The sequence below is a fragment of the Rhincodon typus genome, chromosome 9, assembly GCF_021869965.1.
Source record: "Rhincodon typus isolate 14 chromosome 9, sRhiTyp1.1, whole genome shotgun sequence".
Lineage (NCBI taxonomy): Eukaryota > Metazoa > Chordata > Chondrichthyes > Orectolobiformes > Rhincodontidae > Rhincodon > Rhincodon typus.
The window spans coordinates 91,611,256-91,626,649 of NC_063340.1; the positions used below are offsets into that span (position 1 = coordinate 91,611,256).

General features: G+C 42.3%; 1 protein-coding gene across 4 annotated transcripts in view; it reads left to right on the top strand.

The window, feature by feature from the left end:
- dnajc27 (DnaJ (Hsp40) homolog, subfamily C, member 27) overlaps window positions 1-14,471 on the top strand; it is a 50,266-nt gene extending 35,795 nt beyond the window's left edge. For 2 of the 4 annotated variants that reach the window (XM_048601053.1, XM_048601055.1), the window contains exons 4-7: window positions 3,595-3,759; window positions 10,632-10,754; window positions 11,327-11,484; window positions 13,236-14,471. In XM_048601053.1, the coding sequence (XP_048457010.1) occupies window positions 3,595-3,759; window positions 10,632-10,754; window positions 11,327-11,484; window positions 13,236-13,368 (579 nt within the window). In that variant the 3' untranslated portion in view covers window positions 13,369-14,471. The remainder of the gene's footprint in view (window positions 1-3,594; window positions 3,760-10,631; window positions 10,755-11,326; window positions 11,485-13,235) is intronic. The other 2 variants (XM_048601054.1, XM_048601052.1) reach the window with 2 other exon arrangements.
- Window positions 14,472-15,394: the final 923 nt, after the last annotated feature.

A 15,394-nucleotide genomic window follows, 5' to 3' on the forward strand; every position in this document is an offset into this window, starting at 1 on the left:
GGTGACCCTTCCTCAGAAGGTTCTGAGGAAGGGTCACCGGACCCGAAACGTTAACTCTGTTTTCTCCTTCACAGATGCTGCCAGACCTGCTGAGCTTTTACAGCAACTTTGTTTTTGTTTGTAAGTTTTGCATCTTTGAGTAATTGTTGCTTTTATAAAAATTCAATAGTTTGTTTATTTGAAAAACCTGGTCAATTTTTGTTTTATGTTCTGAAACTAACATAAATAAAATATATCATGGCCATTTTGGTGATTGGGTTAAATACTAAATTATATCATCACCACCCAGTTGTGGAATTAGAACTTTTACCTGATCTTTGCTTCAATCACTAGCTTTGAAAGTGAATCCAAAAGTGTCAATGATTCTTCTTCTATAAAGAAGCTTTTCCTGCTCTTGGTCTGAAATCTTTTCCATTTGATCTGATACTTATGCAACCAGTTTGACACTGGGAACATACTTTACATCTACTTTGACCTAGCCCTCTATAATTTAAAACATCTCCATGAAATTATTCTGAGGAAGGGTCACTGGATCCGAAACATTAACTCTGTTTTCTCCTTCACAGATGCTGCCAGACCTGCTGAGCTTTTCTAGCAACTTTGTTTTTGTTCCTGATTTACAGCATCCGCAGTTCTTTCAATTTCCATGAAATTATTCTTTTATGAGTCCGCGAATTGAAACAGCCTAATATTTGTCCTGTTTTCCTTTTCCCTTGCTTTTCTGTCTGATTTAAATGACTCTTTATTTACTGAAGTATCCATTTTATCAAATAAAAACCAGAAGAACTATGGATGCTGTAAATCAGGAACAAAAACAAAGTTGCTGGAAAAGCCCAGCAGGTCTGGCAGCATCTGTGAAGGGAAAAACAGAGTTAACGGTTATGGTCTGGTGACCCTTCCTCAGAACTGATGGTGGCTGAGAAAACGTCAGTTTATATGCAGAAGCCCAACGCAAACTGAAGGAACAACACCTCATTTTCCACTTGGGGACCGTACAGCCCTCCAGACTCGATATTGAGTTCAATAATTTTAGGGCCTAAACTCTCCCATGTCCCATCCCCCTACCCCACACACCAGGCCTTGTTATCACATAGCCTGCCATTACACACCCCCTGTTGTTAGTCACTACCAGTCCCCATTAACAACTATTCACCCTCCCAGCCTGATTGTTAGCAACTCCTTTGTCTGTCCAACTGTCTTTCTCTCTCTTTGGGCCCTATCCTATTGTTTACTTCCTACCCCACCCACCTCCCTATTTTCTGCATATAAACTGATGTTTTCCCAGCCACCATCAGTTCTGAGGAAGAGTTACCAGCCCGAAATGTTAACTCTGTTTTTTCCTTTCACAGATGCTGCCAGACCTGCTGGGCTTTTCCAGCAACTTTGTTTTGTATCCAAGACAACAAGGTGCAGAGCTGGATGAACACAGCAAGCCAAGCAGCATCATAGGAGCAGAAAGGCTGACGTTTCGGGCCTAGACCCTTCATCAGAAAAACCATTTGTATCCATTTTATCAGTCCATTTACCGCCATCCTGTTTAGTTGTAACCATAAGGTTGTTGCATTGCTCGCCAAGCTAGCTTGTTTTTGTTCAGATGTTTCATTATCATGCTAGGTGGCACCATCAGTGGAGCCTCTGATGAAGCCCGTCATCGGCTTCATTGGAGGCTCCACTGATGATGTCACCTTGCATGGTGACGAAACGTTTGAACGAAAACAAGCCAGTTCAGCGAGCAAATCAACAACCTCACATAAAACCCAAGCTACAGATCTTTGCCAGAACTTTAAGTGTGGCCATTGCTTGCAGATCAGCTCTGACCTGCATGACATCTGATGTGGAGGTGCCAGTATTGGATTGGGGTGGACAAAGTCAAAAATCACACAATATCAGGTTATAGTCCAACAGATATATTTGAAGACACAAGCTTTTGGAGTCTCACTCATTCTTCAGGTGTCTGTGAGAGAGGTGGCATCAGACACCGAATTTATAAACAAAAGGTCAAAGGGTCATAGAACTGATGCGGTGTTGAACAAACCTAAGATGGCTTTTAAATCTTTAATCAATTAGAAAGGATTAATTTGCAAATTCCCGAATTTCTTTCATGTTACTGCCCCAAGATAACTAAAGGTTTTATCAATTCTCTCAATATACCAGAGGTGACATCCTTGGTCAGACAATGCATTTTAGGTGTGAGGCCTTGTTTAGGATCTGTCTATCAGTTTGGAGTCAAACTGATTTTATTTTGAAAGTAGGAATTTATAAAATGACACATTGACTGTCTATAAATTGTGTGCTTTTTGAACAAAAAAGAATGTATCTGCAAATGTAAATTCACCCCATAGGTTTATTTGTGTGTGCATGCGTGTGTGAGTGAGCGAGAGAAAGAGAGAGAGGGAGGGAGACAGAGAGGTATGGTCTATTAGTGAAACCATGCAGACACTACGACAAAGGATGAATGGACACCACGGAACAATCGTCAGACAGGGATGTTCCCTCCCAGTGGGGGAACACTTCAGCGGTCAAGGACATTCGGCCTCAGATCTTTGGGTAAATGTCCACCAAGATGGACTTTGGGATACACAACAATGCAGAGTTGCCAAACAAAGGCTGATAGCCAAGTTTGGTACCCATGAGGACGGCTCCAACCGGGATCTCATGTTCATGTCGCACTACAGGTGATCCCACCACACTATACACTCTCACACACACGCATACATGCACGCACACTCACTCACACAAAAACTCTCACACACGCACACAGACCCTCTCTCATGCACACACACACATACACTCATGCGCACACACACACACTCTCACACATACACTCACTCCCTCTCTCTCTATCTCTTTTTCCCTCACACACACGCAATCTTTCTCTGTCCCTCACACACATACCACGCACGCGCATGCACAGATGTTAATCTCAGGGGTGAATTTGTATTTGTAGATTTGTAATTGCAGATACATTCTATTTTGTTGAAAAGGCACACAATTTGTAGACAATCAATGTGGAATTTCATGAATTCCTACTTTCGAAATAAAACCAGTCTGACTCCAAGTTGATATACAGCCAGATTCTAAACAAGACCTCACACCTAAAATGCATTGTCTGACCAAGGATGTCACCTCTGGTATACAGGGGGAACTGATAAACCTTTAGTTATCTTGGGGAAGTAACTTGAAAGAAATTCGGGAATTTGCATATTAATCCTTTCTAATTGATTAAAACTTTAATAGCCATCTTAGGTTTGTTCAACACCGCATCAGTTCTATGACCCTTTCATCTTTTGCTTATAAATTCTGTGTCTGATGCCACCTCTCTCATAGATACCTGGAGAAGGAGTGAGACTCTGAAGGCTTGTGACTTCAAATAAATCTGTTGGACTATAACCTGGTGTCGTGTGATTTTTGACCTTGCATTACAACTGTTTGCAATGAGCTATTACTTGGAATGCCTTATATTTTAGCCATGCTTGATTTTCTCAAATGCTCCACTATCATGAGCTGCAAAGGGTAGAATTCCCAATTAGCATTGTTGATGTTAGCAGCATTGTTTGATCATTTGCTTGCTGGTGATTTTTGTTTTTGTGATAGGTGCGCAATGAATTTTACAAAGACACTCAAGGAGTGATCCTTGTTTATGATGTTGGCCTGAAGGATTCCTTCGATGCGCTGGAGGGCTGGCTTACTGAGATGAAGCAGGAATTGGGACCTCATGGGAACATGGAGAACATTGTGTTCATTGTCTGTGCTAATAAGGTAACACATTATAGTTATATTATCTTGCTACGTCTCCACACTTAGGACATGATGTGGAGGTGCCGGTGTTGTATTGGAGTGGACAAAGTCAGAAGTCATATTACACCAGGTTATGATCCAAAGATTTTTTGGAAATCTCAAGCTTTTGGAGCTCTGCTCCTTCGTCAGGTGAAGAATAACCTGGTGTTGTGTGACTTCTGATACTTAGGATATTATAGTTACAGGGAGCTTTACTCTGTTTCTGTCTCTGTGCTGTATCTGGCTTGAGAGTGTTTGATGGGGACAGTGCAGTAGGAGCTTTATTCAGTATCTAATTCCATGCTGTATATGTTCTGGGAATGTTTGATGGGGATGGTACAGAGGGTGATTTACTTTGCACCTAACTCCATTATGAACCTGTTCTAGGAATGTTTGATGGAACCAGTGTAGAGGGAGCTTTACTCTGGATATAACGCATTGCGGACCTGTCCTGAGACTGTTTGATCTGGACGATGCAGAGGAGCTTTACTCCGTATCTAACACAGCTATGACTGTCTTTGGAGCATTTAATGGGAACAGTGTTGAGGAAGCTTTACTTTGTATCTAACCTTTCGTTATACTTGTTGATAGGACTTGAACCTGGATGTTTGACCCAGAGTTAGGGATACTACTACTGACCCTTAAGGGAATTTCTAGTACTAGAGGTCACTGTTTTGCAATCAGGGTTGACCAATTTAAAACAGAGATGGGGTGAAATTATTGCTTTTAGAGAGTTGAGTCTTTGGAACTCTCTTCTTGAGACAGTGGTAAAAACAGAGTCCTTCAATATTTCAGAGATAGGAACTGCCGATGCTAGAGTCAGAGATAACACAGTGTGGAGCTGGAGGAACACAGCAGGCCAGGCAGCATCAGAGGAGCAGGAAAGTTGACGTTTTGGGTCAGGGCCCTTCTTCAGAAATTGTGTCCTTCAATATTTTTAAGGCAGTGGTAGATGGAGTCTTGTTAAACAAAGCGGGGTGAAAAGTTATCAGGGGCAGGTGGAAATGCAGATTTGAGATTAGAATCAGAACAGCCATGATCTCATTGAATGATGGTGGAGGCCTCTGGGGCTAAATGACCTACTCCTTTTATTAATTTGTACACTTGTCTGTTCTTCTGTCAATTGAGGTTAAGAAAATACATGTGTAATTCATTGATTTGGATGGTTAATTGTATACATTTTGTTGAGCAGTTGTAGTGTCCCTAACTCTGAGCATCGTTCAGTTCCCACCTCAGGATATGATGGCCACGAAGGTACGTCATTACATGTCAAAGCAGGTTGATAAAAAATATTTATAGAGACTGACTGATACAGAGTGAGGGTTGTTAGCAGAGATATGTACCTGTAATGTTTCATTTTGTGAATAAATCTATTTCAAGTGAAGACCGGCTGTGATTTCTTCCCTCACCAAACCAAATGGCTGTTAGGACAAAAAAGGGTAGCAGAAAATCGTGACCAAAGAGGTTCAGTTGAAAACTAAGGATTTTGTTTTCAAATTGGTCACTACAGACCTAGTGATCATTCCAGAAAATGGCAAATATTGTGTAAATTTCCAGGATACAATTGCCCTCAGATTTTCTTATAGTCTGAAACATATTATCTGCGGAAAAATGATGAAAATATACAAGCACAGTTTACATCCCTATCAAATAAAGTAAAGCCTCGACGTTGTCTTTTCCAAACAAAAATAATACTAGAAGCAAAGTGTATTGTGAGCGGGATGCCTATTAGTTCCTAGGGCAACTAGGGACAGGCAATAAAATGCTGGCCAGCCAGCGATGTCCACGTCCCATGAGTGAATTTAAAAAAAAAGTTTGGATACTCTGAAGGCATTTGAGACTATAATACATTTTAAAGGGTGGTTGGTTGTTCAATGGAGGACAATGGAGAGTAGTAAGGGCGTGGAATGCCCTGCCTGCAAAAGTAGTAGACTTGCCAACTTCAAGGGCATTTAAATGGTCATTGGATAAACATATGGATGATAATGGAATGGTTTAGGTTAGATGGGCTTTAGATTGGTTTCACAGGTCGGCGCAACATCGAGGGCCGAAGGGCCTGTACTCCGCTGTAATGTTCTATGTTCTATATCATTGGAGCGTAACAGATGATATAGAAAGTTAAAGAACTTCATCTTAGAGATTTCTGGCTCAGTGAAAGTGAATGTCAGAGAAAGCATAATAAAGTACAATAAGAATAATAAGAAATAATAATAGGATAAGTGAACTAAATTAGAATAAGAGACTAAAGTTAAGGTAATAGGAGTATCTTTAATACGAAGTAATTAGAAAAGTTAGGAAGACTAGTAAGTTTAAGATGTAGAGATAGTAGGAACTGCAGATGCTGGAGAATCCGAGACAACAAGGTGCAGAGCTGGATGAACACAGCAGGCCAAGCAGCATCATAGGAGCAGAAAGGCTGACGTTTCGGGCCTAGACCCTTCATCAGAAAAGGGTCTGCCCACCGCCGATGCCGACGCAACTCCGCCCACAGCCTACGCCAACGCAACTCTGCCCACAGCCGACGCCAACGTCACTCCGCCCACAGCCTCCACAGCCAGCAGCTCCAGAGGAGACAGTAACACCCAGCCCTGCCGAGTCTTCACCATCCCCCCAGACCTCCCCCTTACTGAGGACGAACGGTCAGTCCTCAGTAAAGGGCTCACCTTTGTCCCCCTCCACCCACAGATCAACGAATACCACTCACGCTTGGACATAGAGCAGCTTTTCCGCCGCCTCCGCCTCCACGCTTACTTCTTTAACCGTGAACCTAACCCTCCCTCTACTGACCCCTTCTCCCGCCTCCAACACACCCCCTCCTCCTGGACACCACCCCAAGGCCTCCTACCATCCCTTGACCTCTTAAAAAAAAAACAAAAAAAGCTTTTCTGATGAAAGGTCTAGGCCCGAAACGTCAGCCTTTCTGCTCCTATGATGCTGCTTGGCCTGCTGTGTTCATCCAGCTCTGCACCTTGTTGTCTAAGTTTAAGATGTGGCAGGTGAGATTAGACAAATGAAAAATGTGACCTGTAATATGTGGGAAGTAATGGACTCTACCAGTGTCCTACATAAGTGCAAGTGTGTCCAACGGTTGAAACTTGAGGTTTCAGAGTGCAAGTGATGGCTGGAAACACTGTTTTACATATGTGAGGCTAAGAGTTACATGGATAGCACGTTGAGAGAGATGGTCACACCATAACTCAAGGAACTGGAGGAAAGAATGGAATGGGTTATTTTAATATTCATTCAAAGAATGAGTGTGTCGCTGACTAGGCCAGCATTTATTGACCATCCCAGAGGGCAGTTAAGAGTCAACCACTTGCTGTGGGTGTGGAGTCATGTATAGGCCTGACTAGGTGAGGATGGCAGTTTCCTTCCGAGATGGGTTTTTCCAATAATTGATGATGGATTTATGATCATCATCAGACTCTTAACTCCAGATTTTTACTGAATTCAGAATCTGTCATTCGAACCTAAATCCCCATAACATTGGTGGGGTCTCTGGATTAATAGTCTAGCGATAATACCACTAGGCCATCACCACTACCCCCACCCCTCCACCCCCTCCTCCCTGGGTGGCCACGAGGCGGTCAAAGAGAATCATGTAGGTAGTGCAGGGGTCCCCTGAGGTCCTTTCACAAATCGGTTTTCTATTTTGTAAGCTAATGAGGATGCTGGTTCCTCAGGGGAGTTCAATCAGATCCAAGCTTCTGACAGCAAAAGCAGGCTGACTGTACAGTGAGGGAGGAAGAAGAAAACAAGTGTGATTGTAATAGGGGCTTCATTTGTTATGGGAACAGACACATGTTTCTGTAACTATCAACACGACTCCAGGATGGTATGTTGCTTGCTTCGTGCCAGGGTCAAGGGTGTCACAAAGTGGGTACAGGACACTCTTTAAGGGGGTGTTACCAATGACTTAGTCAGCAAGTTAATAAGAGAGTTTAGGATTAGGGACAAAGAAATGAAGTCCAAAATGGAATTAAGAGTGCATCCATGGTGGTAGATTGGAAAAGAGGCAGGTGCAACAAGATCTTGGTGCCCTTGTACACCAGTTGCAGAAGTACACATGCAGGTGCAGCAAGCAATGAAGAAGGCAAATGGTATATTGGCTTTCATAGCTAGTGAATTGGGGTGCAGGAGCAGGGATGTCTTGCTGCAACTGTACAGGGCATTGGTAAGACCATATCTGGATTATTGTGAGTAGTTTGGGTCTGGCTGTTGATGGAGTGTAGAGAAAGTTTACCATAATGATACCTGGGTTGGTGGGACTGATGTAGGGTGAGAGACTGAATCAGTCAGGGTTATATTCAGTAGAGATTAGACTCTCTAATCCTTATATCTCACTGGGATATATCTTCACTCTGATCCATGAATTATGTTCTTAAACATCTGCTCTTTTTCCTCAACCGTCTTTGCTGCCAAATTCTCTTTCTGTTCCACTCCAGCCAGTTGTGATCTTGTTCCTTTATAATTGCCCTTGTTTAAGCTTAGCACAATTGTTCCTGACCCAAATTCCTCCCTCTCAAACTGAATGCTAAATTCTACCACGTTATGATCATTGTTTTTGAGAGATCCTTTACTCTGACATCATTTATTCAACTTTCCTTATTACACATCACCAGATCAAAAATAGCCATGTCCCTGCTAGGATTCACAACATATTGTTCTAGGAAACTGAATGTGCTCAATGAACTCTTTGGACGTCTGTTCTGTGGACACAGGAATCAGAGTAAGGAAGTCACCCCGAAACTGCAGGACTTCTCTGATATCCTATTCTCTGCAAAGTCCCTGGAACCCGATTAAGTTCCCAAATACCAGTGTTTCTTTCTAATGGACTGTGACCAATTCTCATAGTCTCAAATTCAAGTTGGTTAGAATCAGAACTGGATATCTATCATCAATCTACAGCTGTCAACAATTCAGTTTTGTCAATAGGAAAACATGGACTCAAGAAGTAATCACATTTTATTTTTTATTTCCAGACCTTTGGCCAACAGTTAATTTGTGTGACGATGCTAGAGTAGTGGGGCTTGAGAATCAGCACACTTTGCCAAGTTGGTAGTAACAGCACAAGAGTGGAATGGTCATTCAGTGGGTTGACTCAGCACATTTATATTCAGGATATAGCTGGTGGAGTAGTGGGGCTTGATTATCAGTAATGTTACAGTCATAACACTTGCCCATGTCCTTTGACGAGGTACAGATTATGAATTTGGAAGATGCTATTGGAAGAATTTTTGTGAGGTATTGCAGTGCATTGTAATAGATTTTGAAGGTTGTCTTTAGGATGCCAACTTTCTCTTGGATGGTGTCAAACTTCTTGAGTGTTATTGGAAGTGCGCTCATACAGGCAGTTGAAGAGAATTCCATCACACTCTTGACTTGTGTCTTGTAGATGGTGTGCAGATTTTGGGGAATCAAGAGGTGAGTTATTCGCCACAAAGTTCCTAGTCTCTGACCACCTCTTAGAACCACAGAATTTGTTTGGCTGTTCCAGTTCAGTTTCTAGTCAGTGGTAACTCCCAGGCTATTGATAGCACAGGATTTTGTATGGTGCGGTCATATGAAATTTCAGAAATATATTATTCATAAGATTAAAGAGGAATTTAAAAAGAGATTTCTGGGGCCTTTTGGAGAATACTATTCCCATCCTGGTTAAACTTGCTAGGCCATTATAGAATGTGATATTAAATCCAAATAAGAGACAGAACAGTTGTTAAGTTTCATTGATCAGTTGAACTGGTTATGCATTCAGGTCGTATCAGATATGAGGTTTGACGTTTTGGAATTTAGTACCAGGGCAGAACAATGCTGTGGTTCACTATAATTTAAGGGGAAATAAAGAATTAATACAGTGAAACTTGCACAAAGGACAACTTAAATTTCCATTGTTGCATGACCAGAAGAATTTGCAATTTGTCATTTTCAATCATTCTTCATATGCTAAAGCTCCTGGTAGGTATTTGAGTCCTGCTGTTTCCTAACATTTTTGATAAGTAAAAATGGAAAAAAGAATCCTTTTGCTAAGGAAGCTGAGAAGATAAAAAGTTATTGAAAATACACTGCTTTAGTTGCTGAAATGCTGGCTGTTGTGAAAGCAGTGAATGTGATCAAGTGATTGCAGTATAGCTTTGATAGTGGCATCCACTGGCAATGTGGAAGATTGATATCATGTCCATGAAAAGCAGGAGAATTCCACATCAGAAATAAACTGACTATTCAATTCCAATACTTATGAGGAAAAGTTATTTTGGAGATGAAAGATTAGCTCTGTTTTTTCCCTCTATAGATGTTGCTAGACCTGTTGATTTCTCCAGCACTTTTTAATTTCATTTAATCAATTATCTGATTATTTCAAAAACTGCTTGTCCTAAGAAATTGTTGATGCCCTAGAAGAGTGACATCTCTTAGTACTCAGTTCTGAGAAAGGGTCACCGGACCTGAAACATTAACTCTGTTTTTTCCTTCACAGATGCTGCCAGACCTGCTGAGCTTTTCCAGCAACTTTGTTTTTGTTCCTGATTTACAGTATCCACAGTTCTTTCAGATTTTTCTCTTAGTACAATGTTTTGTGCAGGATTAAATGCAGAGGGAGCTTTGCATCTAACTCTGTGCTGTACCTGTCCTGGGAGTGTTTGCTGGAGACAGTGTAGTAAAAGACGTACTGTAAGTCACCCTGCGCTGTACTTGTCCCGGGTGCAAGGCATGTAAAGTATTGCTTTATTACATTAGTAGAAAAGAACTTCGAACGTATCACTTATTTCATCACAAAATGAATCAATGCAATGAAAGCCCTTGCTACTGAGTGGAGTGGGCCTTCTTTTCCTGTTCCTATGTTTTGTTTCTTCTTTCAGGTTGACTGTGGGAAACGGCGTATGATTGATGAGAGTGAGGGACGGCTTTGGGCAGAGAGCCGAGGGTTCCAATACTTTGAAACATCGGCGCAGTCTGGAGAGGGCATTAATGAGATGTTCCAGGTACATAGACTGGAGTCATTCCAATGAGCCAGTGACCAGTGGAAAATTGCAGTGTTAGATAATGATGAGAAACAGCTGGGAGCAAGAAGCTACAGATTGTGGTCTGTTCACATGTCTGTGATCAGAGAACATTCTTGTTTTCTGAAGAAGGGTCTAGGCCAGAAACGTCAGCCTTCCTGCTCCTCTGATGCTGCTTGGCCTGCTGTGTTCATCCAGCTCTACACCTTGTTATCTCGAACATTCTAGTTCCCTAGTTTGGGTACAATACAGAACTCCCTTCATCCCCACCACCATAAAAATTCCTGGGATCAGCGATCATCATGCTGTGATTCCATCTAACACTCTGGCATGATATCTGGATTTGCCATGCTGCAATTCCCCTTGGAGCACACACTGTGATTCTCCCTGGAGTGCTATGCTTGATTCCCAGGGAGTGGCACGTTGTGATTCCTGGGAATGCTACAAAGACTGGGGAACAAAGTATCTGCTGTGTGCCATGATCTGCAAAGAATACTGTGCCAAATTCCTGTTTAATCCTATTTTCCTTTTCTGTACATTCCATCTGGATCCAGGCATTCTTCTCATCAATTCTGGATTTGTGTGAGAATGGTAAACGGCCTCAGTCCAGTGTGAGCTTAGGGTTTACTAAGGAGCAGGCAGACACCATCCGCAGGATACGTAACAGCAAGGATAGTTGGGAAATGCTGGGAATGAAGCCTGGAGCCTCCAGGTAACGCAAATTCACCTTGGTCTTCTCATCACACAGTAAGAGAAACTTTCCTATTAGAGTGTGGCCGGCTTGTGGATTTATACCGGTTCCAGCTCATGGACAATACAGGTAGTAAGCTGTTTGTTATGTACATAGGAGCATAAGAAATAGGAGGTGGAGTAGGCTGTTTTGCCCTTTGAGCTTCTTTGACCATTTAACAAGACTGTGACTGATATTTTCATCAATTTAACCTTCCTGCAGTGTCTCATATCCGTTAATTCACTTGGTAACCAAAATCAATTATCCTTGAATATGCTCAAAAACAGGACATTCATAGCTCTTTGGATTAGAGAAATCCAATGATTCTTATATTCAGGTTATCCTGGTAAGATTTGAAGTGATATATGAACAAAGAACAAAGAAAAGTACAGCACAGGAACAGGCCCTTTGGCCCTCCAAGCCTGCGCCGATCCAGATCCTCTATCAAAACCTGTTGCCTGTTTTCCAAGGATCTGTATCCCTCTGCTCCATCCCATTCATGTATCTGTCTAGATACATCTTAAATGACGCTATCGTGCCTGCCTCTACCACCTCCGCTGCCAACGCGTTCCAGGCATCCACCACCCTCTGCGTAAAGAACTTTCCACACATATCTCCCTTAAACTTTTCCCCTCTCACCTTGAAATCGTGACCCCTAGTAATTGAGTCCCCCACTCTGGGAAAAAGCTTCTTGCTATCCACCCTGTCTATACCTCTCATGATTTTGTAGACCTCAAATCAGGTCCCCCCTCAACCTCCGTCTTTCTAATGTAAGTAATCCTAATCTACTCAACCTCTCTTCATAGCTAGCACCCTCCATACCAGGCAACATCCTGGTGAACCTCCTCTGCACCCTCTCCAAAGCATCCACATCCTTTTGGTAATGTGGCAACCAGAATATGCATCGTGTTCAATCTCATGTCATTGGTCCAGTAACGATGCCACTTTGGTACTCTAATCTGACGATGGGATCACAAAAATTGACAGTAATGGAAAAGAACAACTGCCTCATGAGTGTTAGAAAGAGGGAAGACCATTTCACGTCAGAACTGAGTTGTGTCTAAAATATTTGTGCTCCTATGTCCTTTCAGATATTGAGAGAGTATCTGTGTATTAATAGAACTGTACAGCACAGGAATGGGCCCTTCGGCCCATGATGCGCTGACCATTATGGCAAATTAAACTAATCCCTTTATCTGCCCTTGATCCATTCCTTTCATATTCATGTGCTTATCTAAAAGTCTCTTAAACGCCCCTGTCATATTTGCCTCCACCACCCCTGGCAGCTCGTTCCACACTCCTACTAGTCTCTTTTTTAAAAAAAATTCCTCTCACATCTCCTTTGAACTTTCTGTCTCTCACCTTAAATGCACGCCCCTTAGTTTTAGATATTTCAACTCTGGGAAAAGGATTCTGACCATCAAGCCCATCTATGCATGTCATAATTTTGTAGACTTCTATCAAGTCTCCCCTCAGACTCTTCCAATCAAAAGAAAACAATCCAAGTTTTTCTAGCCTCTTCTTGTAGCTCATACCCTCTAATTCAAACAGCATCCCGGTAAACCTCTTCTGCACCCTTCCAAAGCCTCCACATCCTTCCTGTAATGTGGCAACCAGAATTCAACGCAGTACTCTAAGTGTGGCTTAACCAAGGTCTTATAAAGCTGCATTCATGGCCGTGTTGTGTGTGCTGGAGGATAATTGTGGACCCTGAGACTGTGTCAATTTTACAGGGATGAAGTAAACAAAGCCTACCGGAAGATGGCCATGCTGCTTCACCCAGACAAGTGCCTCGCGCCAGGGAGTGAAGATGCCTTCAAAGCTGTCGTCAATGCACGAACTGTGTTGCTGAAAAACATCAAGTAGAAAAGGGGAGTACCATCAAGGTCCACTTTGACTCTGACAACAGAGATGAAATTGTCCTCTGTCCAAACAGAGTATTACACCATCTGCAATTCAGATCTTGGTGGAAATAAGGATTCAGAAAATGTGACTTAATAATTAGATGTATGTTGCAGGATTAATAAACCTGAACATTAAAATTTGGTGTAATTCTTACACTTGCTAATATAATCTTGCTCACTCTAAACACTATGTAGAAGAAGGCAAGCTGCAGCAATGTCGTTTAAAGGGAAAGAAGTTCAGAGATGGTAGGCCACATGTGAAGAGTATTAAACAGGTCCACTGTTGAGGGAGGTATGTATTCTAGGTTGAGAGATGGAGAATGAAAGGAAATTGAGATGTGCTGAATGTGAGACCTTCAAGAAGCACAAATGAGCATTGGAATAATATTGTATTACTTCTCACCCCCTTCACATGTTATCCTAATTCAGGTGTCCTATTTAACAGTTCCTCCCTTTAGTACACAAAGCTTCACTTCTCCTGTTCAAAGAGCCTCAACACTATGTTTGTCTAGGTTTCAGCTTGTGGGTGCTTCTCAGCATGCTGCAGTGACAGGTCTTAATTTGTCTCATACATGCTGCTCATAATGGAAGACCAGATGAGTTTTCTTGCGGTCATCCACATGATTTTATTTTCAGAAATCCATCTTCTTGGTGGGCAATCACTGAGGCTAACTTATAGTATTTGGAGTGCATCCACAACCATCCGAAACAGATACCTGCTGCAGGTTGTCAAATCAAGTGTCACAAACTCTATTTTCTACAACTGTCTTGAATGAAGTTCGAGCCCTTCACCACTGAGCTGTTGGTCACTCACATTTTCTGAATCCTTAATGTTTGCTGAAAGGCTCATCATCTTTCATTTCTGGTCTGCTGGTTTATGCCTTAGTAATTACTGAAAATTGATTGTATTGACTTAGGGGATGTTCCTGCTTTGTCTTTTTTTATTTCTGAAAGTACGTGGTGTTATTGACCCTTGTTAAGGTGACACACCTCTCCTGCCGAGCAGGTGTGTTTGATTCCGTCACCCTGCTAGGTAACATTGTCCGTGCGCCTCCGGTGAAGCATTGGTGTTCTGTCCCGCTTGTTATTTATATGCCTCGGTTTGCTAGGGTGGTTGGCATCACTTGCGGTTCTGTCTTTCAGTGGTTTGTATATCGGGTCCAGTTCATTGTGTTTGTTGATGGAGTTCTGGTTGGAATACCAGGCCCCCAGGAATTCCCTGGCATGTCTCTGTTTGGCTTGTGCTATTATGGATGTGTTGTCCCAGTCGAATTTGTGTCCTTCTTTGTCCATGTGTATTGAGACCAGTGAGAATTGGAGGCTAGTCGGTGTTCATGTATCCTTATTGTCAGTTTTCTTCCAGTTTGGCCTATGTAATGTTTCTCACAGTCCTTGCATGGTATTTTGTATATTACATTAGTTGTATTGGTTGTGGGTATGGGATTCTTCACGTTCGTCAGTAGCTTTCGCAGGGTGGTTGTTGGTTTGTGGATTACCCTGATACCCAAAAAGCACAATCCACCGTTACCTCCATGACAGACCACAACAGAAAGACACAACACGACCAGACACACTAGTCACCCTACTGTACAACAGAGATGATAACAAGACGGCTGAGGCTCCTAGATATCAGGGTAGCCCACAAACCAACAACCACCCTGCGACAGCTACTGATGAACGTAAAGGATCCCATACCCATAACCAATAAAACTAACTTAATATGCAAAATACCATGCAAGGACTGTGAGAGACATTACATAGGCCAAACTGGAAGAAAACTGACAATAAGAATACACAAACACCAACTAGCCACCAAGAGACATGACCAATTCTCATTGGTCTCAATACACATGGACAAAGAAGGACATGAATTCGACTGGGACAACACATTCATAATGGCACAAGCCAAACAGAGACATGCCAGAGAATTCCTGGAGGCCCGGCATTCCAACTGGAATTCCATCAACAAACACATTGAACTGGACCTG